Source organism: Mus caroli, chromosome 13, assembly GCF_900094665.2.
Source record: "Mus caroli chromosome 13, CAROLI_EIJ_v1.1, whole genome shotgun sequence".
NCBI classification, from domain to species: domain Eukaryota; kingdom Metazoa; phylum Chordata; class Mammalia; order Rodentia; family Muridae; genus Mus; species Mus caroli.
The window spans coordinates 60,511,335-60,538,735 of record NC_034582.1 but is presented as its reverse complement, the minus strand read 5'-3'; the positions used below and the strand labels follow the sequence as shown (position 1 = coordinate 60,538,735).

The window sequence follows — 27,401 nt, the reverse complement described above, 5'->3', positions numbered from 1 at the left end:
ATCACTGCTTGTCCAAATCCTCCAACACTTGCTCCAGCTGGATCCATAGACAATCCTTCGGACTGTATCTGGCTTTTCCCGACTTTGAAGTAAGTAGACTGACTACAAGAGATTGTTAGCTGGGCTGCAGACTTCAGAGGAGCAGATACTCCTGAGGCCTCCCAGATACAAAGAGAGAATAAATAATGTGTAGGCATCGTGAGGGTTGGATATCTGAAACTGTAAAGGGTAGAGATATATTTATATATTTATGTTTATATTCGTGGGTGTGAGGCTGATAAACAACACAGAGAAGCAGGCAGGTATGGACCTAGTATTTGAGTCTAAGCTCTTCACCTGAGTTCTCCCTTTAAAGACTCATATTATTTTTCCCCTTAGCTATTAGGTAAATGCATGGGCAAGGTTGCTTGGATAATAATAAAAACTGTCTTTACAGTTGGCTGGAGTGTTGAGTTGTAGACCCTGAGTGAAACAAATATATCAAAGTCCTGAACTCTAATACCTCCAAAGGTGGAAAAAAGAGATTGTCGGTTTAATTAATCTTTCTAAGGGTAACCATGTGGAGACTGGAACACCAGGAAACTGTAATGTGATAATCAAGCAGATACTGGAGTTAAGTAGTTAAATATTTGTTACCACTTCCAACATGAAGCCTGTGCCTCAAAGACTTGGGGTTCTGGCACAAATGTGTGTGTTCATGCATACTCTGAATCCCCTGCTCCTGTAAGAGGTGTGGGTGTGGTGTGTGTAAAATAAGTTCTGGAGGGACAAAATGAATTTGTTTTGATCCAACTTACTGATGAAGATGTTGGAACCTGAAGTCTTGGGGAGGAATTTGTTTCACCTGGTAAAGTTAGCCTTCAACATTTCCCTTTGTGGTTGAAGGTTTAGCTTAGTGGTAAGCAGACTTGGCTAACCTACTTAAGGTCCTGAGTTTGGTGCCCAATGCTTGAATAAAAAGCCTTTTAAATAAGAAAAAAATGGAAGGTGAAGAATGTCTTTTTCCAATAACCTGTATATATAAACAAAATCATCAATTTTATGGGTTGAGAGTTGTGACTGTCCCTGCTTTTAATACCAGCAGGATATGTGGTAAGGTTTCTGGATGCTTGCTGATGCTTCTTATTCATTGGTTATTCTCCTTTTGGTTTTCTTTCCAGCTTTCTTTTTTCTTTATGTAGCACTGGCTTGATTCAAACTCAGAGATACACCTGCTTCTGCCTCCTGAGTGCTGAAATTAAAGGTGTATGTACCACCTGGTGACATTTGGTTTTGGTTTTGTTTTTCTGGCTTTTTGAGACAAGAACTCTGTATAGCCCTGGCTGTTCTGGGTCTTACTTTGCAGACAAGGCTGACCTCAAACTCAGAGAACCACCTCCTCTTGCCTCTGACTCCAGAGTACTTGGATCAAAGTTGTGTGTCACCACTGCCTGCCTTATTTTACTTTTTAAAAATTACACCTGTTGGGGTTCTCAAAGAATCTCCCTGACTTTGAGTCTCAGTCAGCCCCCCTCTCTCCCTCTCTCCCTCCTCTCCTTTCTCATCCTCCATCACTTATTCTATTTCACTTATTATTATTTTGGTTTCCATCTTTGTTGTTTTTTCCCTTAGTGTATATAAATTCATTAGGAGATTTCAAGCTAAGTATAGTCGAGTTAATATACATGCACAGCTTATAATAACTCATTTGAACACTGGCAACTACCAGGAGTGTGCCCTCCTCATTAAAGAATTGTTCTCAGCAGCTATCAAGTGCCATTAGTTCCTCAGTTAGGAGAGGGGCCTTATCACCACCTTTTCCATCCATGCTAGACCGTTGATTATGTCCCAGACACAGCTTTTTACAGTTCTCCTTCCTGTATTTAAATTCTTCCCCAAATTCCCCCATCAGATTATTTCAGAAAGCAAAGCCTTAGCTTCATTCACAAGGAAGACTGCCCATAACATTGCAAACTGCCAGCCACCTGTTAGAGGAAAAGGGGGCCTAGGGTCTCCTGTTTTCAGTCTTTAATTCTTTGATCAGAGCACACTGAAAATGGATCACAATTTATTTCTTACAATGACCATGAGAAAAGAGGGGCTGCTGCAGGTATGGTGGCCTGAGCAGAAGTCTGGTCTGGGTTCTAACAGTTTCACTCTTCCTACAGTGTCTGATCCAGTTGTGTTGTCACTAATGATAAGAACACAGCCTCACACCATACTGGCAGCTGCATGGAGAATTCTTTTCAGACCCACCTCTCTCCCTCCCCAGCCCAAGACAAAACCAGGATATTTGTGGCTTCAACAAAGTAATAAATTTCAGAACAAGCCAGATGTGAAGCCAAATTGGATTTGTACGTTTCTACCTCCTCCTTTCCTCCCTCCTCCTTTCCTCCCTCTTCCTTTCCTCCTCCTTCCCTCCCTCCCTCCTCCTTTCCTCCCTACTCATTTATTCACATGCACGTGATTTCTCAATTTATGTTGAAGTTGTATCTCAGTAAAGTAGGCATTGTATACTTGTAATTTTTAGTAGATTCATTGTATTTGTCTATTGTATGTACATAAGGATTAACACATGCCTACAAGTGTCTCTGGCACTAGAGCCTTGCTCAGTTTTCCATTGTGTATTCACTTGCATATGAATTCCTATGTCCAACCAACAGTAGGTTTTATATTACTTCATTCATTCATTTGCATTTGATACTAGAACAGAACCAGAGCTGCCTGCTTGAGCCACATCCACAGTCCCTTGCTCAGTTTGTTAGGTATTGAGGATATCTAATTTTTCATTTTCATATTAATGATGAATAATGTTTAGCATCTTTTCGTGAGTGTGAATGCATGTGTGTACACAGGTGTATGTGGGGACCAGAAGACAACCTCAGGTGTCATTCTGCAGGAGCCAGTTCATTTTATTTTGCACAAAGACTGTTGTTCTAGTACCATTTGTTGAAAGGACAGCCCTTTATGTACATTCCCACTTCTTACAGATAAGTCTATTTCNTTTAGATTGTAGATGTGCTAGAGTAAGATTTTCATATTTTCTGGATGATTCTATTATTTCTACATCTGATATCTGGTGAGAGTCCTCCTTTCTGTGTTCTTGGACATCATAATTGTGTTAAGCCTTCCTTTGGATGATTTTGTCATATCTGATTTTGTTTTTTGCAGTACTGAAGACTGAATCTAGTGATGTGCACACACTACACAAGCACTCTGCCACTGATCCAGAAATCAGCACTCTTTTTTACATTTTGTTTTTATATACTTCAAAAATCATATCATATTTATTTATTCATTTATCTTGTGTATGAGTGTTTTGTCCATGAGTAACATATATCCCTGGTGTCCAGATAGGCCAGAATAATGTATCACATGCCCTTGAGCTGGAGTTACAGGTGGTTGTGAGCCATCTGATATAAATGCTGGTAACTAAATTCAGATCCTCTGTAAGATCAGCAGGTACTCTTAACCCTTGAGCTGAACCCCACCATCATTGCAAGCCACCATGTGGATGCTAGGAGATGAAGCCAGGTTCTTTGGAAGTGCAGCCAGCGCTCCTAACCACTGGGCAATCTCTCTTGCCCCACTTTGAGACCTGGTTTCACTAAGTTTTCTGGGCTTGCCTTGACCTCACTATGTTTGTAGACAGCATTGAAATTTTATTTATTTATTTTTGTTTTTTGAGACAGGGTTTCTCTGTATAGCCCTGGCTGTCCTGGAATTCATGCTGTAGATCAGGCTGGCCTCGAACTCAGAAATCCACCTGCCTCTGCTTCCAAGTGCTGGAATTCAAGGCATGCGCCACCACTGCCTGGCTAGCACTGAAATTTTAATCCTCCTGCCTTCAGCATCAGATATAGCTAGGCTCCCAGGTCATGCCATTGGACCCAATTACATGATTATATTACAGCTGTAAATTATGCCAGAAGAGTATCATGCACCATAATACTGTTATCATAATAGCATCATATTGTTCTGTATTAGCATTGCATGTGTTATCACTGAGTTGCAAGTATCAGTAATCCTTTCAACATTTATTTATATGTTTGCCTGTGCCTGAGAGTATGTAGGTTCACTATATGCCTGCAGAGACCATAAGAGGGTGTCAGATCCCCTGGAGCTAAAGTTAGTGACAGCTGTGAGCCCCACAGTATAGGTACTAGAAATCAAACCTGAGTCTTTTGCAAAGGAAGCAAATGTTGGTAACTGCTGAGCCATCACAACAGCTCCATTCTTTAGAGTAGTACATCTCACTTTTTTGTTTTCCAAGTGTTATTGCAGTGGTCTTCAACTGGGGGTCAATGACTATTTCACAGGGGTTACCCAAGACCTCAGGAAAGCATATGTGTACATTGGTATTCATGAAGTCACACAATTACAGAATTAGGGAAAGTAACATTATAGTTGGTGGTCACCAAAATAATGAGAAACTGTATGAAATGGTTTCAACTTTGAGACCATTGAGAACCACTTCTTTATTTTAATTATTCTTTTCAGTGGGATGAGAGTTAAAATGAGGCCATACTGAAAAACTCCCTCCCCTTATTTAATACCCACAGTGAACAGTGTATTGTGTGATAAGTTAGTGACCAAATGTATGTATTGAGATAGGGAATGGGGTGTCTCTGTGGAAGCCAGATATTGAAATCAGGTTTCTTCCTTGGTTACTCTTTACCTAATTTTGGAGACAGTTTCTCAGTAAACCAGGAACTCATCAAATTTGGCTAGGCAAGGTGGTCTGAGGCCCCAGCAATCTCCTTCCCTAGTGCTAGGATTCCAGGGCTGTGCCATCACACCCTGCTCTTTTTGTTTCTTTATATATATCTTGACCTCAGTTTCTCCTATCTACCTTCCTCTAAGTCCCTCCCAACACACACACTTCCCCTCTCTCCTCTATCCACTTCTCCCTCCTTGTCCTTCAAAATTAATAAATGAAGGGAGAAAGAGAGAGAAAGGGAGAGAGAGGGGGAGAGAGGGAGAGAGTAGAAGAGAGGAAGAGAGACGGAGAGGGAGAGCGAGAGAGAGAGAGAGAGAGAGAGAGAGAGCGAGCGAGCAAGCTTCACAGAGGTAGCAACTGAAAGCAGAATATCAAATTGCAATAAGACTGTGCACCAACCCTCCTATCCAGGCTGGATGAAGCAACTCCCTAGGAGGAAAAATCTTCCCAAGTTTGAACAAGAGTCAGAAACAGGCCCTGCTCCCACTATTTGGGATCCCACAAGAACCCAAAACTACACAACCATAACATATAAGCAGAGGAACCAGTGAAAATTCCATGCAGGGTCCATGGTTGTCCCCTCAGTCTCTATGAGGCCTCTGTGTCCCCTGCTTAGTTGATTCTGTGAAATGTGTTCTCCTGGTGTCCTTGACCCTTCTGGCTTCTACACTCCTTCCTCCCCTCTCTTGTGGGGTTACCCTGGCTTGACATATTGTTTGGCTGTGGTCTCTTCATCTGCCCCTCTCAGTTGCTGTATGATGCCTCTGAAGACGACTGGGACACACAGCAATCTATAAAAATAGCAGAAAAATCTTTAGGGATCATTTCATCGACCTTTTTTCTTTTCTTCTTTCTTTTTTTTCCTTCTTAATTTTTTCCCTTTTCTGTTTTTTTTTTTTTTTTTTTTTTTTTTTTTTTTTTTTTTTTTTTTTTTTTTTTTTTTTTTTTTTTGTGTTTGTGTTTATCCTTGATGTCTGTGATGACCAGCCTCTGACTCCTGGTCATCAACACAGTGGAAGACATGGGTTCCCACTCATGCTGAGGGCCTNTATGATGCCTCTGAAGACGACTGGGACACACAGCAATCTATAAAAATAGCAGAAAAATCTTTAGGGATCATTTCATCGACCTTTTTTCTTTTCTTTTTTTTTTTTTTTCCTTCTTAATTTTTTCCCTTTTTTTTTTTTTTTTTTTTTTTTTTTTGGTTATTATTTGTTTGTATTTTTTGTTTTTCTAGTTGTGTTTGGGTCTATCCTTGATGTCTGTGATGACCAGCCTCTGACTCCTGGTCATCAACACAGTGGAAGACATGGGTTCCCACTCATGCTGAGGGCCTCAAGTTGAACCAGTCACTGGTTGGCCACTTTCACAAGTTTTGCATCATCATTGCCCCAGCACAACTTGGAGGCAGCACATATTGGAGGCTGAAGGTTGTGTGGTAGCATACCCTACCTCTTACAAGATTGCTGAGGTCCCAGCTTGTGTCCTTACACGTGTGAAGCAGACACTTCAGCTCAGCTCTACCACCTACTTAGCCATTTGCACCTCCCCCCCCTTTTTTGTAACTCAGCTGTTTGCTTGATTTTCCCACAGATCCTGTGTCTATCTTCCTGAAGACAAGATGGCATCTTTCATTTCAGATTTTGGCCTTCTATGGTATTTGAGAGAACTAAATAAGAAGGAATTCATGAAGTTTAAGGACTTTCTCATACAGGAGATTCTGGAATTGAAACTGAAACAGGTATCTTCAACCAAAGTGAAGAAAGCATCTCGGGAAGATCTTGCCAACTTACTTCTGAAATGTGGGGAGAGTCAAGCCTGGGATATGACCTTCAAAATCCTCCAGAAGATCAATAGGAAAGATCTCACTGAGAGGGCAACAGGAGCGATTGCTGGTGAGTTGATCAAAGCTGTTTTAAGTAAGTGAGGTTTGTGTCATAGCTTTGATAACTCATCTTCATGTTCATGTACCATGGGGACAGCAGGTGTCATGGCACATTATTCTCCTTGAAGAAAGAGGCAGCTTCATGTAGACATGGTAGATCTAGGCTTTGTATTCAATGTATGAGTGTATCATGCCCTAACCTAGATGGCTAAACTTTTGCCCAAGACATTAATAATATTCCCTTCAAATCTAAATGGAAGAATTAACTTTAGGGTGAAATGGTAGCACTGTGGGTTTAGGCTAGCATCAACAGAAAACACTGGCAATAAATCATATTTATGGGGTCTAGGAAGATGGCTCAGTTTGCAAGGTACTTGCTATGTAAACAATAATCTGACTTTGTGTCTCAGCAAACAAACACATAAAAGAAAGGCATGGTAGGAACCTGGCCAGTCAGTTTGGCATGTTATGTTCTAAGTTAGCTGAAAAAAATTGTTTTAAAAAATTAGATGGGGAGGGGGTGCAGGAAAGATTGTTCAGTGGTTAAGAACACTTGCTCTTATAGAGAACCTGTGTTCAGTTTCCAGAACCTACACATTGTAGTCCAAAGCAATCTGTAACTACAGTTTCAGGGTATCCAATGCCGCCTTTTACCCTTTGAGGGTAGTAGACACATCTGGTATATGTACATGCATGTAGACAAAAGTGCCTATTCACCAAAATTTAAAAAAATAATAACTCACTTTTTAAAAGCAGAGAGCAGCTGAAGAAGACACCCAATGTGAAACTCTGGTTTCCACATGCATGTATATTGTACTCCTCCCCCACTTATTCTCCCACATACATATCATGTATGCATTTGAAACAGCTATGTTTTTGTTGTTGCTTTAACAAGCAAAAGCTTATAACAGAAAAGCGGCTTTTCAGCTAGGCATGGTGGCGCATGCCTTTAATCCCAGCACTTGGGAGGCAGAGACAGGCGGACTTCTGAGTTCGAGGCTAGCCTGGTCTACAGAGTGAGTTCCAGGACAGCCAGGCGATACAGAGAAACCATTTTTGAAAAAAAAAAAAAAACCAAAAAAAAAAGCCACTATTCATAAACACTATGATCTTTAAAGTCACACTTTTATTTATCCTGGTATAAGATACCATGAATGCTTTAAGGTTTAATTTACTTCTTTGTCTTTGACATTCCACTGTCATACTATGATAAGCCTAGATGTACATTTTCTTGTTTCATTTTTTCCTAAGCTTATTCTGCTTGGGATTCATTGATAATCTTAGATTTGTGGTTAGAAAATATTCTTTACTCTTCAGTCTGTATTTGTTTCAAGATTGTCACTGTGCTGTTCTTTCTATGACACCTTCTTCTGGGATTCTAGTTGCACAAATTAAATCTTTAATCCATGATCAAATATATGAGAACAGTTAGAAGCTATATTATGTGTATTTGAGCATACCATCATACATGTATGTGCCGCATGCCCTTGAGGCCAGAAGAAGACCTCATATCTTCTGGTACTGGACCTACAGAGGTGGATGCTACCATGGGGATGCTTGGAACTAAACCCAGGTCTTCTGGGTGCTTTGCACCACTGAGCCATCTCTTGATCCTCATGTGTTAGATCTTAATATAATGTCTTGTGTATATTTCTTTTTTTTTTCTTTCTCTGTGCTTTAGGCTGAATTTTGTTTCTAATTATTCTTAGGCTCTTCATTATTCCATTTTCTACTCTTTCTCTTTAGTAACAAAATCAACCCGTTGACTTCTTTTGACTTTTCTTGCATCTATATTTTGTATATACACATACACACAATTGTTCTAGGTGTATTTAACACTTCTGACTTCCATAGGCACCCACTATCACATAATTAAAAATAAAAAAATTCAGGGTACATTTTGAGAATTAATCTATTGAAATCAGACAATATATAGGTGAATATTTAACTTTGATATGTTCTAGATTCTTCCCCACTTGGATTCACTGACTCAGGAAACCCAACGTTATATCGAGATCATTTGAAGAAAAAACTGACCCATGATTGCCCCAAAAAATTTAACGTCCGTATTCAAGATTTCATTAAAGAGACTTTCATTCAAAATGACTATGACACTTTTGAGAACCTTCTCATCTCAAAGGGAACTGAAGGGAAGCCACACATGGTGTTCCTGAAAGGCATGGCTGGAGTTGGCAAGACACTGATGTTGAAAAATTTAATGCTGGCCTGGTCAAAAGGCCTGGTGTTTCAAAACAAATTCTCTTACGTTTTCTACTTCTGCTGTCAAGATGTGAAGAAGATGAAGAGAGCAAGCCTGGCAGAATTGATCTCCAAAGAGTGGCCCAACGCCTCAGCTCCCATAGAGGAGATCCTATCCCAACCCGAGAAACTCTTATTTATCATTGACAGCTTGGAAGGGATGGAATGGGATTTAACCAAACAGGAATCAGAGCTGTGTGATAACTGCATGGAGAAGCAGCCAGTGAGTACACTGCTGAGCAGTTTGCTCACGAGGAAGATGCTCCCTGAATCCTCTTTCCTCCTCTCCACTACCCCAGAGACTTTTGAGAAAATGGAGGACAGGATTCAGTGCACAGATGTGAAAACAGCAACTGCATTCGATGAGAAAAGTATAAAGATATATTTCCACAAATTGTTCCAAGATAGGAAGAGAGCCCAGGAGGCCTTCAGTTTGGTGAGAGAAAACAAGCAGCTGTTCACTATATGTCAGGCCCCTCTGCTCTGCTGGATGGTGGCTACTTGTCTAAAAGAGGAGATAGAGAAGGGAGGAGACCCAGTCTCCCTCTGCCGACGTACCACCTCCCTATATACCACTCACATCTTTAATTTGTTCATTCCCCAAAGTGCCCAGTATCCAAGTAAGAAAAGTCAAGACCAGCTGCAGGGCTTATGTTCTCTAGCTGCTGAGGGCATGTGGACTGACACATTTGTGTTTGGCAAGGAGGCTCTCAGGAGAAATGGGATCTTTGACTCTGACATCCCCACACTTTTGGACATTGGAATGCTTGGAAAGATCAGAGAATTTGAGAATTCTTTCATATTCCTCCACCCATCTGTTCAGGAGGTCTGTGCTGCCATCTTTTATATGCTGAAGAGGCATGTGGACCACCCTAGCCAGGACGTTAAAAATATAGAGACAGTTTTGTTTATGTTTTTAAAGAAAGTAAAAACACAGTGGATTTTTTTGGGCTGTTTCATCTTTGGTCTTTTACAGAAATCAGAACAAGAAAAGCTAGGGGAATTTTTTGGCCACCGGTTGTCCAAGAACATACACCATAAGTTATATCAGTGCCTGAAAACCTTAAGTGGCAATGCAGAGCTTCAAGAACAAATAGATGGCATGAAATTGTTTTCCTGTCTGTTTGAGATGGAAGATGAAGCCTTCCTAGTAAAAGCAATGAATTGTATGCAACAGATTAACTTTGTGGCTAAGAATTATTCTGATTTTATTGTTGCTGCTTATTGCTTGAAACACTGTTCTACACTGAAGAAACTATCCTTTTCAACTGAAAATGTCCTGAATGAAGGAGACCAGAGTTATATGTAAGTCCATTAACTATCTTTTTTTTTCAGTCTAATTTTCCAATTCTGTCCCTGTGTATTTATGCTTTATATAGACAGATTCAAAACTCACCCATACAGGTTGTCCAATTTGAGTGGTCAGCCTAGAATCTACTTCCACACAAACAACAAAAACAGACTCAACAGGCTGTTTGTGTGTGTGGGGGTAGATATATGTCTGTATTCTGTATGCATGTACACACACACACACACACACACACACACACACATATATATATATGTTGGAAGTACAGAATAAGGATATAAGGGGGAAAGTGATGTAATTCTATTTCAATTAAATGGTTTAAAAAATTTAAAAACAAAATAGAACTTTTAAAGGAAAAACAAGAAATTCACCTTTTTGACAACAGTTTCTATTTTTTTAAGACTCATTTTTATTTTATGGGTTTGTGGCTGCAGGTTAGTATGCATACATGTGGAGATGGCCTCAGTGGCCAGGATAAGTCATCAGAACCCCTGGAGCTATAGTTAAATGCCAGATGTGGGTTCTAGGATCCAAATTCTTAATATCACTCTTAAATTAACCACCAAACTGTCTCCAGTCTGATAGATGCCATCTTGAGCCCCAGACTGACTCTTTTAAAGACATGTTATTTGATCTTATTACTATTTATTTTTGTTAATTGTTTTGAGACAGGATCTCATTATGTTGTTGTGGCAAGCTTGGAATTCAAATATCCATCTGCCTGTCTCCAAAGTACAGGGATTAAAGGCATATGCTTTCTTGCCTAGCTATTTTTTATTAGTATTAGTTCTGCATATTTATTGATTAGCAGTGATATACCAGTTCATATAGACAAGGACCCTGAAAGTAGCTCAGTTCACAGAGTACTGCTTGCTATAATGCACACATCCTGGATTTGTTCCCTAGTATCATATAAAACCAGAGTGAAGTGGTACATGTAGCTAATGGAGGCAAATCTGAAATTCAGGGTCATCTTTTTTTTTATATACCAAGTACAGGGCAGGCCTAAAATACATAAGTGTATCTAAGGAATCAAACTGAGCCAGGTGGGAGCTTCTCATGCTTGTAATCATAGCACTCAGGAATCTGAAGCAAGAGGTTTTCTGAGAATTTTAAACTAGTCTGGGCTACAGAAAAAGTGGGTTTCGGGTTAGTCTGGTTTAAAGAGTGACATCCTGTCTCAAAAAATTTTGAACAACAGAAGTGCATGTGTATAATAATTTATGATCTCTTGACAGTTTTTTTTTCAATTCTGAGAATAGAATCTAGGGCATCATATGTACTAGGCTCACACTTTACTAGAAACTACAGCCCCAGCTCATGTCTAGAGACATGGTTTAGCCTTCTATTCATTCTTAATCAAGGCTGACTTAACCTTTTGATCTTTCTGCATCATTAGAATAAGTTAAGTTTAGGAACCCTGGAATTTATCCTTGAGACTTTCCTTTTCTTAGTTATAGTGGCCTTATTATCAAGACAGCAATGATATTAACCCACCATACTGTGAGGATAGCGTGTAATGGTTTATGTCATGTGTGCTTTCTGCCCTTCTGAGATACAAACATAATACTCAGGCTCTTTCTTGATCCCCTAACTGCAAACTAATTTATAAAGGTCAAGTGTTATGGGGAATATGGTGATAGCTTAGTTGCTGCAGAAGTATGAGAAGTTCAGTTTCATCCCTGGAATCCACATTAAAAACAAATAAACAGCTATGCCTACCACCATGTACTATAATCGCAGCACTAAGGAAGCAAGATACATGGTTTCCATATGCGAGCACATACAAGCACACATATGCACATGCACTCACAACTATATGCACACAAAAATATGTTCTAAATTGACTCCTGTTCAGAAACATGTAAGGCGAACTGCCAAGATGGCTTAGCAACTAAAAGGCGCATGACCTCAAGACTGATGACCTAAGTTCAATTACTTAGACCGCAAGGAAGGAAAAGTGATTCCTGCAAGTTCTCCTTTGACCTGCACACACATGAGTAGCACACACACAGTAAGAAATGTTACAAGGCAAATTTGATTATCGTGCTAGAGTTGAGGAAAGTAGACAGAGAAGTCACATATATTATCCAAGATACATACTGAGTAAGTAGTGGCACCTGAAGCTTGAGCTGGGAGATCTTTGCTCTAGGTTTTGACACAGTAGCTCCAGAACCCTGCCTCTTTGTTTTTCATTCTAAAACTACCAAGGTTATCTGTAAGGCAGGAATTTTTCAGCTGGGTTATCTTATGCTGTTGTGGAAGTAGGGAGGGTAGGTGAAAGCTCCAGACAAGCATGGTCCCCAATGCATAGGATTCTCAGAACCCTCTGTCCTTTTCCAAGTAGACATTAACTGCATCTCTACATTCAAACTATAACATCTAGAATCCCACAGACCTTGACATGTGTCTAACTAAGAACTGCAAATATGAAATGACCTTAGGTCGCTACCCTTACTCAGTATGGGAGTCAGTTTTCTACATTTATGTGCTGTGAATGTCTGGACTTAACTTTTTGTAAAACAGTAGAATTTGAAAGCTCTGGCAGGTATTATCATCTGTTTATTAATATTTTGTGGGTATGAATGTTTTTGCCTACATGTGTACATGTACATGATGTGCATACAGTACCCATGGTGGATGGAAGAGGTGTCAAATAACCCGGAAATTGGTGTTACAGATGTTTGTGAACCACCACGTTAGTGCTGGAAACTGGCCTTGGGTCTTCTTCAAAAAGAGTAAAAGGTCTTAATCACTAAGCCATCCCTCCATCCCCTTGAATTAACTTTCTAACAATGCAATATATTCCTTTCTCCTCTGTAACAGGGACGAGCTACTTATCTGTTGGAATAATATGTGCTCTGTGTTTGTAAGGAGTAAAGACATCCAGGAACTCCGAATAAAAGACACTAATTTCAATGAAAGAGCCTTTTTGGTCTTGTATAGTCATCTGAAGTACTCCAGCTGCATCCTTAAAGTACTTGAGTAAGTAAGAGGTCAATTTTGATGTAGTTATATCATGGAAGTTATAGACTTGCTTTCCCACCATCTCTCAGCTAACTCCATAAACAAAAGCTTATATAGTCTAAAGTGGAATCTTTCTGTCTTTACACTTCTAATGTCTATTGCTGACCATTCTTCATTGAGGTATGTCCCATGAAGTTTATGATGATGAAAGCATGAGCAGGGCTCTGCTTTCTAAATGCCAGTAGCTTCCTCATGTGATGGCCAACCTTGCCTCAGTATGTTTCTCAGAGTTCTACGTGGAAGAGAAAAATTACCCAGCTTGAGAACCAGCGAGCTGGTACTGGGCTACAAAATTAGAGCTATGTGTTCAGTATGGGATAGAGGATCTTGCCAAAGACAAGAGCTCGAGCTGGATGGAAATTGATGGATAACTTTTCTTTTTTTTTTTTTTTTTTTTTTTTTTTTAGGTTTTTCGAGACAGGGTTTCTCTGTATAGCCCTGGCTGTCCTGGCACTCACTTTGTAGACCAGGCTGGCCTCGAACTCAGAAATCCGCCTGCCTCTGCCTCCCGAGTGCTGGGATTAAAGGCGTGCGCCACCATGCCCGGCTGATGGATAACTTTTCTTGTTCTGCAGGGCAAATAATGTGTCCTTTGGTGATAACCACGTGCTCTTTGAGTTGATTCAGAACTCCAGTTTGCAATACTTGGACCTCAGCTGCTCATTTCTGTCCCACAATGAGGTGAAACTTTTGTGTGATGTCTTGANCCAGGCAGAGTGCAACATAGAAAAACTTATGTAAGTCCTTGTGTTTTCCTAGCTTACTGACTCCCCTCAAAGGAGACATCTTAATTTTGATCCATCTTGCTATGACAAAAGTGCTCTGAACTAAGCAATAATAGAAACACATAGGTCATTTACTGGATTCAAAATTTCAGCTTATAGGCTATTGCTGTGGGAAGTCAGGGGAGCAAAAACAATGGAAACAGCCCCATCACATGCACTACTACCAAGAGCAAAGAGCAGTGTATTGATGCACACATGCTAGTGCTCAACTGACTTTCCCCATTCATATATAGGTCACGGCCCTGTTTCCTGAGGAATGGTGCCTTTCACAGTGGGCAGCACTGACTTATTCAGTTAAGAACTAGTCACTGAGACTCCCTTTCTTTGTGATTTTAGATTGTATCAAGTTGACATTAAAACCATCACAGGACAACAGTTTTTAATTTGTGTCCTTGTGTCCTATTTTTCTACTGTTCATGTACAGACTTCCTCACTTTAGGAACCAATCCCAGCTGGTCAATGAGATGGATCAGTGGATTAAGGCACTTTCTGCCAACTCCACTACCTGAGTTCTATCCCAAGACCCACGTGGAGAAAGGAAAGAACCAACTTCCACAAGTTGTTCTCTTTGGTTCCACATTCAGCACATTGTGTTTTGCATGCTATAGCATATATACCTGAACATGCACACACAATGTAAAGACATACATGAATGCAATTGATAATAATTTAAAACACTGGATTGTTAGGACAATTTGTTGCTCTCCCAGAGGACCACAGTTCAATCCTAAGCCCCAACTGTCTGTAACTCTAGTCCCAGAGGAAGTTATACCTTCTGATATCTACAGGTACGAGTTTTATATGTGGTAACAGACACATGCAGGCAAAAAACTCCCACATGAAATGAAAACAAGTAAGTCTAATTTAAATTTTACTTAAATTGAACTGTTTATGGAAAGTGAAAGTTAATTTCTAGATGGGTACATCCACTTCGGAAACCATGGCTTCAGTTCGGATTTTATGGCATCTAACTTACCTTAGAACTCAGAATTCTCACTGGTAAGTGTAAGGTCTATGGTTACATGACTCCATTTGCTGAAAGATGGCTGCTTCCTAAATCATTCATACCAGGTGTTCATACCCCTGAAAAGTTGAAATTCTGACTGACAGTAAGCCAGGTGAAAATCCCGTAGGTATTGGTCATATCTAGATGGAGCTCAGATATTGTTGGTGGCACGAACTTGATTCAAAAGGGTGTCATGTGCTTCACATATACAATTCAATGATAGACAGGGTTGTAGTATTAGAGGGAAGGATAGTGGTACTTGTTTTGTGGCTACTGACAGAAAGGGGGTGGGAATGAATATGGAGGACTATAGTTCTTGGTATGTACACTTTTATTCTGTATGGGTCTATGATAACTATCCTTTTGTTTTTCAATGATTAAGTTTATTGTGCTGTACAGAAAGAAAGACAAAAAAATAAGAAGTAAGTAGCAGAAAGTAGCCACAAATATCTAGCAAATTATCCTCAGATCTAAAACATCACCTGAAGAGTCTATGATAGCCCAGTGAGAAAGAAAACGAAAGGAGAGATCATATTAGAGACTGCACACATCCCGCACAAATTGATTCAGGAAACCTCTCTGAAGCAGTCAGAGGAAATCCTGATCTCCTGATCTGAGATGAGGAACAAGGTATACATTTTGGGCCCTAAGTAAAAGAAGGAAGAACAGCAGATAGGTAGTATCTAGATAATATCTGCAAATAGCATGAGTAAGCAAGGTGCTTTGAATCATCTAGCAGAAATAACTGGGGAGGGAGTTCATGACATATCCTTGCTGGAGTTTCCCATTGAGAGTTCCAGGTAGAGTAGAGCATTCTCTCCACCCATGAGTTCCTTCCTTCCTTCTCTTTCATGATGTATGCCATGGTCATGTTGTGACATAAACAGTAGTAACTTGGGTTGGTACTGGCTTATCATCCAGCCATTCTCAGGAACACAGTGTTTTTACTCTTGGGCTATGTGACTGCTCTCCCCTCTCCCTATTGCAGACCCAGAGGGGCCAGCCCTTCCCTGGATACAAAGTATTACAAGACATTTGCAATAAACATGCTGGAGTCTGGGACAGGAAAGCCCTTCTTATTCTCAGAGTTCAATTTCAGCAAGCTTAAGCAGCATATCACAATTTACTGAGATAGTGTATGTTACATCTGGTATCTTAATGGAGTCACACGCATACACACACCAATAAATAAATGTAATTTTAAAACTCAGCAGGAAAGATGGTTGGATGGGTTAAGAGTCCTTGCTCTTCATGCAGAGAAACATTCACACTCTACACCACAGCTTACAATCTAGTTCTAGGGGGATATAATACCCCCTTATTGTCTGTCTAGGTACCAGCCATACATTTTGATATATATATATATAAATAATCATGTAGGCAAATACTCATTCACGTTAAAAATAAATCAGTTTTTGTTGTTTAATAAAGAACATCGTCACATTCTGAGAGGTTCAAAACCTTCTTCATGTGGATAACAATAGAAAATTCCATGAAGTCAGAGAAGAATATGATGTTTTCCTTTTCCTACAGGATAGCACACTGTAAACTTTCACCCGATGACTGCAAGATCTTTGGCTCCATCCTGATGAGCAGCAAGTCATTGAAGGTTCTTAATTTGGCATCCAACAATTTGAACCAAGGAATATCCTCACTGTGCAAGGCTTTGTGCCACCCACACTGTACTCTGGAGTACTTAGTGTAAGCAGCCGTGGGAGGCACACCCTGGGGAGACTATGGAAGTAGTATGAAAGTTGCCTTTTGTTACTAGAATGTGTTGCTGACACTTCTGAGCCAGGCTGAGCTTGTGGGAGGCTGACTAGCCAGGGTGGGGTGCAGGGTGGGTACTTCTGGTGGCATTTTCGGGAGAGCAGATCTCTTCCCTGAGCGGCACTGTTCTAGTGCTTATGACAGAAGCTCTCAGAGGACAAGAGTAATTCTCACCCACCTTTATTATTCCTGGATAGGATTCTTATATATAGTTTTGGGGTGGATCAGAGTCTGACAGTAGGTATCTTCCTATTGGCTTGGTCTGAGAGCTTGGGGATACCTTATCTACATGTGGGAGAGCTTTGGGTGCTGTCCCTATTTGACTGATGGCCACAAACCTCTCTATGGGGGCCTGTAGGGAGCTGTAGCTACAAGACAGGAGCCTGGTTTTAGGAGCAGGCAAGGCTTCCTACTGTCCCTTCTGGGTCTCTAGTGCTTTAAACCTTAACTCAGCCTTACCAGGCTTCCTCTCACACACTTCTGTCCCACAGAGAGATGGTTAAATGGTTAAGAACACATTGCTCTTCCAAAGGACCCATCTGTTTCCTAATACCAAACTTAACAAACACTTATAGCTCTAAGTCTGAGGAATCAGACAAACATCACAGGCTCCCTCACTCACATGGACAGACCCACACGTAGTAGTCACAAATGAACATAGTTAAAATTATATATATATATACATATATATATATATATATACACATACATACACACACACACATACATACATACATACACATACACATCATAGTTTGTTTCACATTCATGTAGTTCCAACTGTAAAGGAGGCTGAGATAGAAGGATTTCAAATTCAAGTTTAGCCTTCAAAACAGCCCATGGAAAGGTGTAAGGAGAGAACTAACTCCACAAAGCTGTTCTGACTTCCAGATGTATACTGTGATATATACCTACACACATCATAAACACACATATACAGAAAAATAATCATTCAACTTTTAAAATTTGTTTTGAACTTAACACTTTTAGTTTTTTCTTAGTTGTTATTCCTTAGTCAACATGGCGGAAAGTTACTTGGTGTTTAAATTGTATATTATAAGAAGACCAGAGGATTTTGAAACTAGTACATGGGAGAGTTTGGACAGATTTGGACACATACTGAACTGAACCACTGTACATAAAGCTCTTGAGTACCTGTCAGTTTTTACATCCACACGGATTCTGACCCCACATCCACACATACCCCTGATACCTTTACATACCAAGGGATAAATGTACTAAATTCCAAAAGATTGTAGCATAGACTAGATTTTGTATAACAGGCATATAGCACTGTGTTAATAACTTGTTCTTGGAATGCAGAATGGACTCTCAACTGGGACATTCACAGAGTAAAATGCCTATGAATCTGTTGACCTCATTTCATACTAAATGTGCCTCTCTTGTAAATTGTGGTTAAAAGAAATGGGTAGTCTAACATGGAAGAAAATTAAGGTCTTTTAGGCCTTAGCAGAGAAAGATGATTTAGAGATTTCGATGAAAACAAGTGATTTCATATTGTGAATTCCTATATATTTCATATTATGATGGTTAGTGTTAGCTGTCAGCCTGGCACAATGGAGAATCACTTGAGAAGTAAGAGGCAATGAATGAGTGTCTAGATCAGGTGGGCCAATGAGCATGTCACTGAGGGATTATCTTCACTCTGCTTATTGGTCTGTGAAGACTAAGCCCATGGTGGGTAGCACCATTACCCTTAATTTGGGTCCTGGATTATTTAAGAGTGGAAAACATAGGCATGCATGTATGGATTCTCTGTGCCCTTGACTCTAGACATGATGTGACAAGCTGTTTGACGTTTCTGTCCTCTTGACTTCACACACCGAGAGAGTACAATCTGGAATAGTGAAGTAAATTAGAGCTTCTCTCCCAAAATTGATTTTGTAAGGATGATTTTTTTTTTATTAAAGATTTATTTATTTATTATATGTAAGTACACTGTAGCTGTCCTCAGATACTCCAGAAGAGGACATCAGATTTCGTTACGGATGGTTGTGAGCCAGTAAGGATGATTTTTATCACAGCAACAAAACTGAGACTACACCACATACATGTTGTTTCTCAAAATATACTTTTCATGCAGTTTATTACACAAGATAACATTGATATGGCTACATATTACAATAATCATTTAGCTTTAAAAAGTGTCATTAGAGACAGTGATTAGAGGTACTGTGAATATAAAGGATTTAGGTTAGCTTCAGGTAAGGTCTTCCAAACATAAGCATTTTGAATAATTTACCCAGTTTCAATACTTGTTCTGACATGAATCAAAAGAAACAGAGATGTGTTTGGATAGTGTGTAAAGTTGTGGAAATGTTACTTTTTTTTTCCCCTCCACATGCCCTTCCTTCCCTCCTACAGGCTGGCCAACTGTTCCCTCAGTGAGCAATGCTGGGGCTACCTTTCTGACGTTCTTATGCAGAACAAAACTCTGAGCCATCTAGACATCAGCTCCAATGACCTGAAGGATGAAGGACTGAAGATTCTCTGTAGGTCTCTGACTCTCCCACACTGTGTCCTGAATTCACTATGGTAGGTTTCTTTGAGCTTGTTCTTAGGGGCCCTGTTTAGGAATCTTGGGAATTTGCAGGGTAGAGTCACTCACCTCTCATTCCTGAAGACTCTTTCCTTAGAATAGATCTGTACTTTGACCTCTGTGTCATGGTTTTGATATGTAGTGTGCAGCCAGTCAGAATATAGACACAAAGAACTGTGAGAAAAAATGGAATTATGACTTAAGCACAAGGGGTGGTGGTGATTGGAGTGGGTGGTAGAATATAAATAGTGATTTTTTTTTGTAATCAAATTAAGGGATGCAGGGTTTATTGTAGGTCATGTTATGGAATGGTCTAATCTCTACTGTTAAGAGAAAAACTATGGTAAAGTGGGCTCATAGTGGTAGAAGTGTGCATAAAAATTCTTCTCATCTCTGGATTAAGAAGCATAGTGTGGAACCAAAATCAGGGTCTAGGATAAGTTAAGTCCACACTCTGTAGCCCACATCTACCTGTTGGACCCCAATATTCCAAAAATCCCACAATTTCCCAAAACAGTGGCTCCATCCTTGGACCAAGTGTTTAAGCACAGCAGCCTGGAGAAGACATTTCAAGTTCAAAGAAAGAGGAAGTCATGGAAGAGGGGACTTTAAAATACATATGTGAATTAATTAGAGTGTATGAAAATTCTACTTTGAAAGAATAAACTGCAATGTAACAGTTACAGGGAGAGAAATGGCAGAACTCTTGATTTCAAATTATAAAATTGAGAGATTTTGGGGCAATTTAATATGGTTGTTGTTTTGATCATGCCAAGTGGATTAGTATTCCAGGATTAAATGGCTTTTGGTGACAAATCCAGATGTGAGGGACTTGGGAGAACACTGTTACCTAATCTGTTGTAAAATCTCAGAGTCACAACATTTTTTTCCTCTCTGAAGAGAAGATAAGGAACAAAATAAAAACACAAGTATAGTGGGCTTTCTCCTCAGATAGTGGCTTTCTAAAGCCCATTACCATGTCCTATCAGATATATTTTGAAAACATTAAATGTATCTATGATTCACTAGCACCATAAAGAAAGAAGAAAAAGTAGTTTAAAAGTATAAACCACTTGATGATTCTCAAAATATTAAATATGCATTTAAAAATTTGTTGAAGGAGCAAAAATTTGTTTTCTCCAATGGAACAAAACTTAGTATATCATCCATGGTCTAGGGTAGGCCCCATACTCAGGAATAGTTGGCCAACAGAAAATGGACTCTTGTTTTTTGTGCTTTACTTGTTCAGCTGGTTTGACCAAAGTTGGCTAGAATGAGATACCATGTCTTCTTTCTTCCCTTGATAGAAGTATAAACCTTGAAAGCTGTATAGTCGTCCCTCCTATCCCTGCCTTATACATGTTTTGTGTTACCCATAGTGCCAGAGTCCATTTTTGTATGAGCTACCTATATTCAATTATTGCTTAAAGGTATTATTTAACATAATATTATTTTAACTTATGAAATGACTTTTTTTTGCTTCACCTAAAGTGTGTGTCTGTCTGAGTGTTTGAGGGTGCAAGTGCCTGAGGAAGCTTCAAGAGGGAATTGGATGCCCTGGCACTGGAGTTACAAGTGCTTGCGAGCTGCATGACATGGCTTCTGGAAACCAAACCTGGGTCTTCAGGAAAAGTGTACTCTTAAACTCTGAGCCATCTCTCCAGCCCCCTGTTTCAACTTCCATCACAGTATAGTGTAGTTGATATTATACACCATTTTAAATATCTGAGTATGTCTGGTATACTCAGTTTTTGTTGTCTATGGATCACTGAGAAGATGGTGTTTTCTGAATCACTGAATGCTGTCTTCACTTTTAAGGCATCATTGAGCTTTGTGAAATGCTTCCGCTTCAGACTAGAGAGTAACCACTGTATTGTGATTTGTCTCTTGAAGTTTGAGCTGTTGTGGAATCACTGAAAAGGGCTGCCAGGACCTGGCTGAAGTCCTGAAGAACAACCAGAACCTGAAGTACCTACATGTTTCGTACAATAAGCTAAAAGACACTGGTGTGATGCTGCTGTGTGATGCTATAAAACATCCTAACTGCCACTTAAAGGATCTACGGTGAGTGTCATCAAGCTTGTAGCTGTGTCTTTGAGGATGGCAAAAAAGGGGGTGATTAATGTACAGAAAAGTAAATTAAAACTCCATGGGGGAAGGAGAAATGGCTCAGTAGTTAAGAACATTGGCTGCTCTTCCATAGGAACCAGGTTCAATTCCTTACACCCACATGGCAGTGCACAACTGTGACTACATTTTCAGGGGACCCACTTCCTTCATACAGACATACATGTAGGCAAAAGACCAATGCACATAAAATAAAAATAAAATTCCAAGGGGAATATATAGCAGTTAGCAGTGGTAGGTAGGTGATTGATGGTTGCAAGTATAGATGTACACTTGTCTTCATGGATGGAAGCCTGCATAGATAGATAGCTCTTATTAGGATGGGAACATATGTGGATACTGGACGCATGCATAGATAGTTGGATGCATGCATGGATGAATGTCCACTGGAGATAACAGGAGTGATGAGACCATATCTCATTGACATATTTGGACTAGGGGATATGACAATTGCTTTGGCTGTCCTGACAAAAATAGAGTGGATCATATAGTATGGATTTATTGATAAACACAATTTCAGAGGCTAGAAGTGAGATTATGCATCAACAGGGATGGTTTCTTTAGAGCACCAAACAAGGACTATGTTCCAGGCATTTTTCATTGACTTGAACATGGTTGTCTTCTCCTTGAGTCTTCACAGTTATACAAGATTAGATCCCACCTGATAGTTCTCATTTTAACTTAGTTACCTCTATAAAGACTCTATCTCAAAACTCAGTCCCACAGGACACTAGGGATTAGAACTTCAACACATGAATTTTGATTGTATGTATTTTAGTTCATAGCAGAAATATATCTCAGTGTTTCAAATCAAAAGGTTTCAAGGTACTTGAGGTGTAGGCTTAGAACTTCCCAACCTTTGTTTCACTGTATTACCTAGTGCAAGGGCCAATTTTATCCCATGTTCAAGGGCTAGAACAGCAGATTATTAGTGGAACTATTAGTTCACCACAGACACGGACACTAAGAATAAACTATTGTGGTCACATCTGCCAATGAATGGAAAATTTATTGTTGTGAACACTTGGCATTTGAGAGACTGTCCACAGAGGCTATGGAGTGAGCATAATCTAACTAAGACACCTCCCACGTATATTCCTTCTCACCCTGATATAGAACTGTTCCTTTTTGTTATAGGTTGGAAGCCTGTGAAATAACTGATGCCAGTAATGAGGAGCTTTGTTATGCTTTTACGCAGTGTGAGACCCTGCAGACGCTCAACCTCATGGGGAATGCCTTTGAAGTCAGTAGGATGGTTTTCTTTCCCAGGTTCTGAAACAGCGAAAGTGTTCCTTCCATTCATGTACTTGGGTGAGCTGGCCTCTGTTCTCCTTGATGAGTCCTTAGGGATAAGAACAGATGACTTGAGATCTGACATGTGCAGCTAATAATATAATCATTGAAGATAGAAATAATAGCTGGGGAGATGTCTCAGTCCATAGAGTGCTTGTTACACAAGCATAAGGATGAGAGATGCATCCCCCCAAACTACATTTAAAACCTAGGCATGGGATTTCCCATTGTAATCCAGTACTGGAGAGGTAAATACAAGAGGATCTTAATGTTCACTGGGTATCCAGTCTAGTCATAATGGTGAGTTTCAGAACCAATGAGTGACCTCATCTCAGAAATCAAGAGTGATACCCGAGTTTGGCCTCTGACCTCTGCCTGTTTACACACAGTAAACGCAAATAACTCAATAATAAGGTGTTTGGTTGCACCTGTAATAATCCTGGAGCTGCTACACCAGTAAGCATTATCTTATCTAGAAACTCCACCTCTCACTCAAGGACTATGGCAAGTTCATTGGTGTCTGGAGCGGGGATGCCATAAAAGATTATTAAAATTTAAATTAAAAATAAATTCAAGTAACATTTTCACGGCCAGAGGGTGTATGTTGCATGAGTATTAGATTAAGTATAAAGCCTTTCCTTGCTCTGTGACTGGTGAGTGCCCAGGTACTGGTGATACTTAGTACTATTATAAATATAACTTTCTTTATGCAGATAGTCCTGACTTAAGATTGTTTAGATCTACAGTATGTTTAAGATCTACAATATGAAGGCATACCCAGTCATTCAATTTTTTCTTCCAACACAGTACTCATCAATTATATGAGATGACATATTAACACTTTAACATTTTCATATAAAATCGTCTTTGTTAGGTGATCTGATTTTTGCCCACCTGGAGCCTAATGTGAGTGCTCTGAGAATATTTAAAATAGGCTAAGGAAACTAGGGTGGTCTGCTTGTAGATAGAGATTTACATCATACATTTGTCATATACATGTAAGTCAAACTACTTTATATAAGCATAAGATATTATATAAGTATGATACTTTAAAAATATCTTCAGCATTTATCTCTGTGGTTTGTTCCCCACCCCCACCATGGTCTTCAAATCTATATGAGATCAAGGTAATTTTTGTGAAAATATGTGAGTTTAAGTGCACATGTGTCTGTGGATTGTGTATACAAGTGTGGAGACCAGAGGACAACCTCTAATGGCCATCCATCATCAGATGCCATCCACTTCAGTTATTTTTGAGATGGGATCTCTCACTGGATCCTGAGAGTAACAAATTCTGTAAGGGCTGGTGAGCCATCAAGTGATACGGATGTGTCAGCCTCTGCTTCATTGGTTCTTGGACCACAGTCATATGCCACTATTTCCAGTTTTTTCATGTGGGTGATAGGAATTAGCCTCAGGTCCTCATGTTTGTGTAGCAAACAATTCACTAGGAAAGCCATCTCTCCTGGCCCTCAAGATCAGCGTTGTTTTAAGTAGTTATTAAGCCACTCATTTCTAGGAAAGTAAAACCTTATCAGAATGTCCAAACTTTTGACATTTCAACATGGCATACATGCACACACACACACACACACACACACACACACACACACACACATATACACACACACACACAGACACTTACTTCAAACTCAAAATATGCAGTTGGCTTATAGAAAAAAATCTTATTGTTCTGAGTAAACTTATTCTTTTGTGCTAGACCTTTTCATAGCTGCATATAGCCCATGAGTTGCAGGTTGAATATGTCTACCAGATGTTGGATTATAATATTTATAACTCTAGTTGTCTCTCCTGGAAGAACACACAAGCTCACTTCTTTAAGATTTACTCTTTCAAATTCCCCTCCCCTCTGGAAATGTTGAGTTACCTGCAAGATTTCTTTCTTACTTTGTGTTGGTTGGAGTTTAAGAGGGTACCAAGCTGGAGTGTATGCATAAGGAAGTAGAAAGAGGTGAGTTATATGGAATTTTCTGAGCCTTCCAGCTTTGCATTTGTTTCCAATTCAGTCATGTTTACTCTGCACCCTGGGCAAGCTATCAGTTCCTCAGATTTGATCTGCAAAGTAAGAGTTATTTGACATGAGAAATTAAAAAAATTACAAAAAAAAAAATTACAGGTGTCAGACAATGTGATAGATATTATGAAACCAAGTAAGTTTCTATGGTGTCCTCTCATTCCACCATGTAAAAGTCTCAGACAGACATATACTACAATTAACATGTGCCCTAGGAACATGGTTCATCCCTAGAGGACAAAGCTACTTTAAACATAGAAATATACATAATGTGATGGTTTGCATAGAAACACCTCCCATAGTTTCAGATGTTTGAATATTTGATCTGTAGTAGATATTGCTATTTGGGTAGGCATTGGAGGTGTGACCTCGCTGGAGAAAGCATGTCACTGGGACAGGTTTTGAGGTTGCAAAGCTTCATACCATTCCCAGAGAGTTTTCTCCACATCTTGCGTATGTTTCAAGATGTGATTCAGCTTCCTGCTCCTCCTGTCACTCTTCCCTGCCACCATGGTGATAGACTCTTACCCTGCTGGAACTGTAGGGGGTTTTAGGTAAACAGGCCCTTCCTCCTGAATGTTGGTTAGTCATGATATTTTACTTCAATAATTAGAAAGGAGTTAATTCAGAACAATAACAGAGGCAAGAAGCAGAGTGTGTGTGTGTGTGTGTGTGTGTGTGTGTTGTCTGTGACTGTGATTGTATGTGTGTGGATACACATGCATGAGAAGAGTTAGCCAAAGGGCTAAGACCAGACAGTCATATTATGAAAAGAATTATTGTTTGGGGCTTGAATAAAAAAAAAATCCTCACTCCTTTTTACAAGTCTTCTGTGCAAAACCCTCAGGCTTAGACGGAATCATTAGAATCCCACCACCAGTCTGGATGTTGATATCAAACTGAGTTGTTGGACCGCAGTTGGACCGATGGGGTGTAGAATTCATAGCATAGAGATGGCCAGAGCACAAACTGTGAAGAGACTCAGTTAAGTAATGTTCTTGCAGCAGAAGTAGAAGAACCTGAGTTCAGATCTTCAGCATATGTCTATAACCTTAGCACCAGGGAGAGGGAGGTTCCCTTAAGGTTATTGACCAACCAGCCCATGAATGGCAGGCTTGTTGAAAGACAATGTCTCAAAAACATAAGGTGGAAGATAAATGAAGAATCCTGATAGTAGTGACCTCTGGCGCGCACACACACACACACACACACACACACACACACACACACACACGGGCAAACCAACAAATTAATTTTTCCTTAAATTTTAAAATTTTATGTGTATGGATAATTTGCCTGCATGTATATTCTGGTTTAGAGGTCAGGAGATGGTATGAGATGCCTTGGAACTGGAGATACAGATGGTTGTAAGCTACAGTGTGAAATTAAACCTATAGCCAGTGCTCTTAACCACTGAGCAATCTCTCCAGTCCCCAGTCCAGACCAGTTTTATGAAAGAGTATAGATGCCAAACATGTATCAGCACACCATCTCATAGCATGGATATATCACTCTATTAGAGGAAACATCAGCATCTCCTGAACTTGGACTTAGAAAAAAAATGGAGGGAAAATGAGAATTTGGAAAGCACAAAAGGAGGGGTGAGGGTCTAGGGAAATGGCTCTTCAGTTAAGAGCACTTGCTGTTCTTGTAGAGGACTCAGCTTTAGTTCCCAGCACCAAACATGGCTGCTCACAACTGCTATAACCCAGGCTCCGTGGGTTCTGGCAACTTCTGACTTCTACAGGCACCTGCACACACATGGTGCACACACACACGGTGCACACACACACACACACACACGGTGCACACACACACACACACGGTGCACACACACACACACGGTGCACACACACACATGGTGCACACACACACATGGTGCACACACACACATGGTGCACACACACACATGGTGCACACACACACATGGTACACACACACACATGGTACACACACATACATGGTGCACACACATACATGGTGCACACACATGGTGCACACAATAAACTCACACAGGCACACACACATAAAAAAACCTTTAAATCATAAAAGAAGAGTGAATTAATGCTGTTTATTTTTCTCCAGCTTTCTAGACTGTGGATTACTGACTTTGATAATGAATTCCAGGCGTTTCTGCTTTCTGTGAAAAAGAAAAATCACTTCTTGACCATCAGAAGCAGTGTGGAAGCAGACGGAGAAAAGAAGGGTGGAGATTCTGATGCAAGAACCACGGGCGAGCTGTCCAATGAGATATGATTTCTTTATACCTTATTTAGATGTGTTTTGTAAGACAGATGTGGTTTTTTGTTTGCCCTACAGTTTCAGAGAGGCCATTCAAAGATATTCATGCTAAAATGACTACATTATAGTGACTTTTTTTCCCATACAAGTTTCTTAACACTCAATACAATGTTAAGTATCTTTAATGCTTTAGGATCTCTTAAAAAGAGTTTTGCCTTTTGTTGGATTATTTATTGGAGCTAAAGTGTAGGTCCAGGCTAATGTTACCCAAAAAGTTTTTGGGGAAATTTTATTTGGCTATGCATGAGAAGCCGTCAGCAGAGGGGTATAGACTGGATACTCAGATAATGGAAATTGCTGCTGTTTTGTGTTTTATATTAAAGAATAGTAGTCATTTCCCAAGTC

General features: G+C 39.8%; 1 protein-coding gene across 2 annotated transcripts; it reads left to right on the top strand.

Annotated features, from left to right (window-relative positions):
- LOC110308309 (NACHT, LRR and PYD domains-containing protein 4F) lies at nucleotides 1-27,401 on the top strand. Of its 2 annotated transcripts, XM_021180765.1 has the most exons (10): nucleotides 1-89; nucleotides 6,293-6,594; nucleotides 8,579-10,148; nucleotides 12,979-13,137; nucleotides 13,755-13,916; nucleotides 16,504-16,671; nucleotides 19,126-19,296; nucleotides 21,194-21,364; nucleotides 22,565-22,738; nucleotides 26,849-27,401. In XM_021180765.1, exons 2-9 carry the CDS (start codon nucleotides 6,321-6,323, stop codon nucleotides 22,701-22,703), a joined length of 2,814 nt encoding a protein of 937 aa, XP_021036424.1. In that variant the 5' UTR covers nucleotides 1-89; nucleotides 6,293-6,320; the 3' UTR covers nucleotides 22,704-22,738; nucleotides 26,849-27,401. The 2 variants fall into 2 exon arrangements, with proteins under 2 accessions (XP_021036424.1, XP_021036425.1); XM_021180766.1 differs by lacking the exons at nucleotides 1-89; nucleotides 16,504-16,671; nucleotides 19,126-19,296; ... (1 more) ...; nucleotides 22,565-22,738; nucleotides 26,849-27,401 and having other exon boundaries at nucleotides 6,321-6,594; nucleotides 8,540-10,148; nucleotides 13,755-13,920.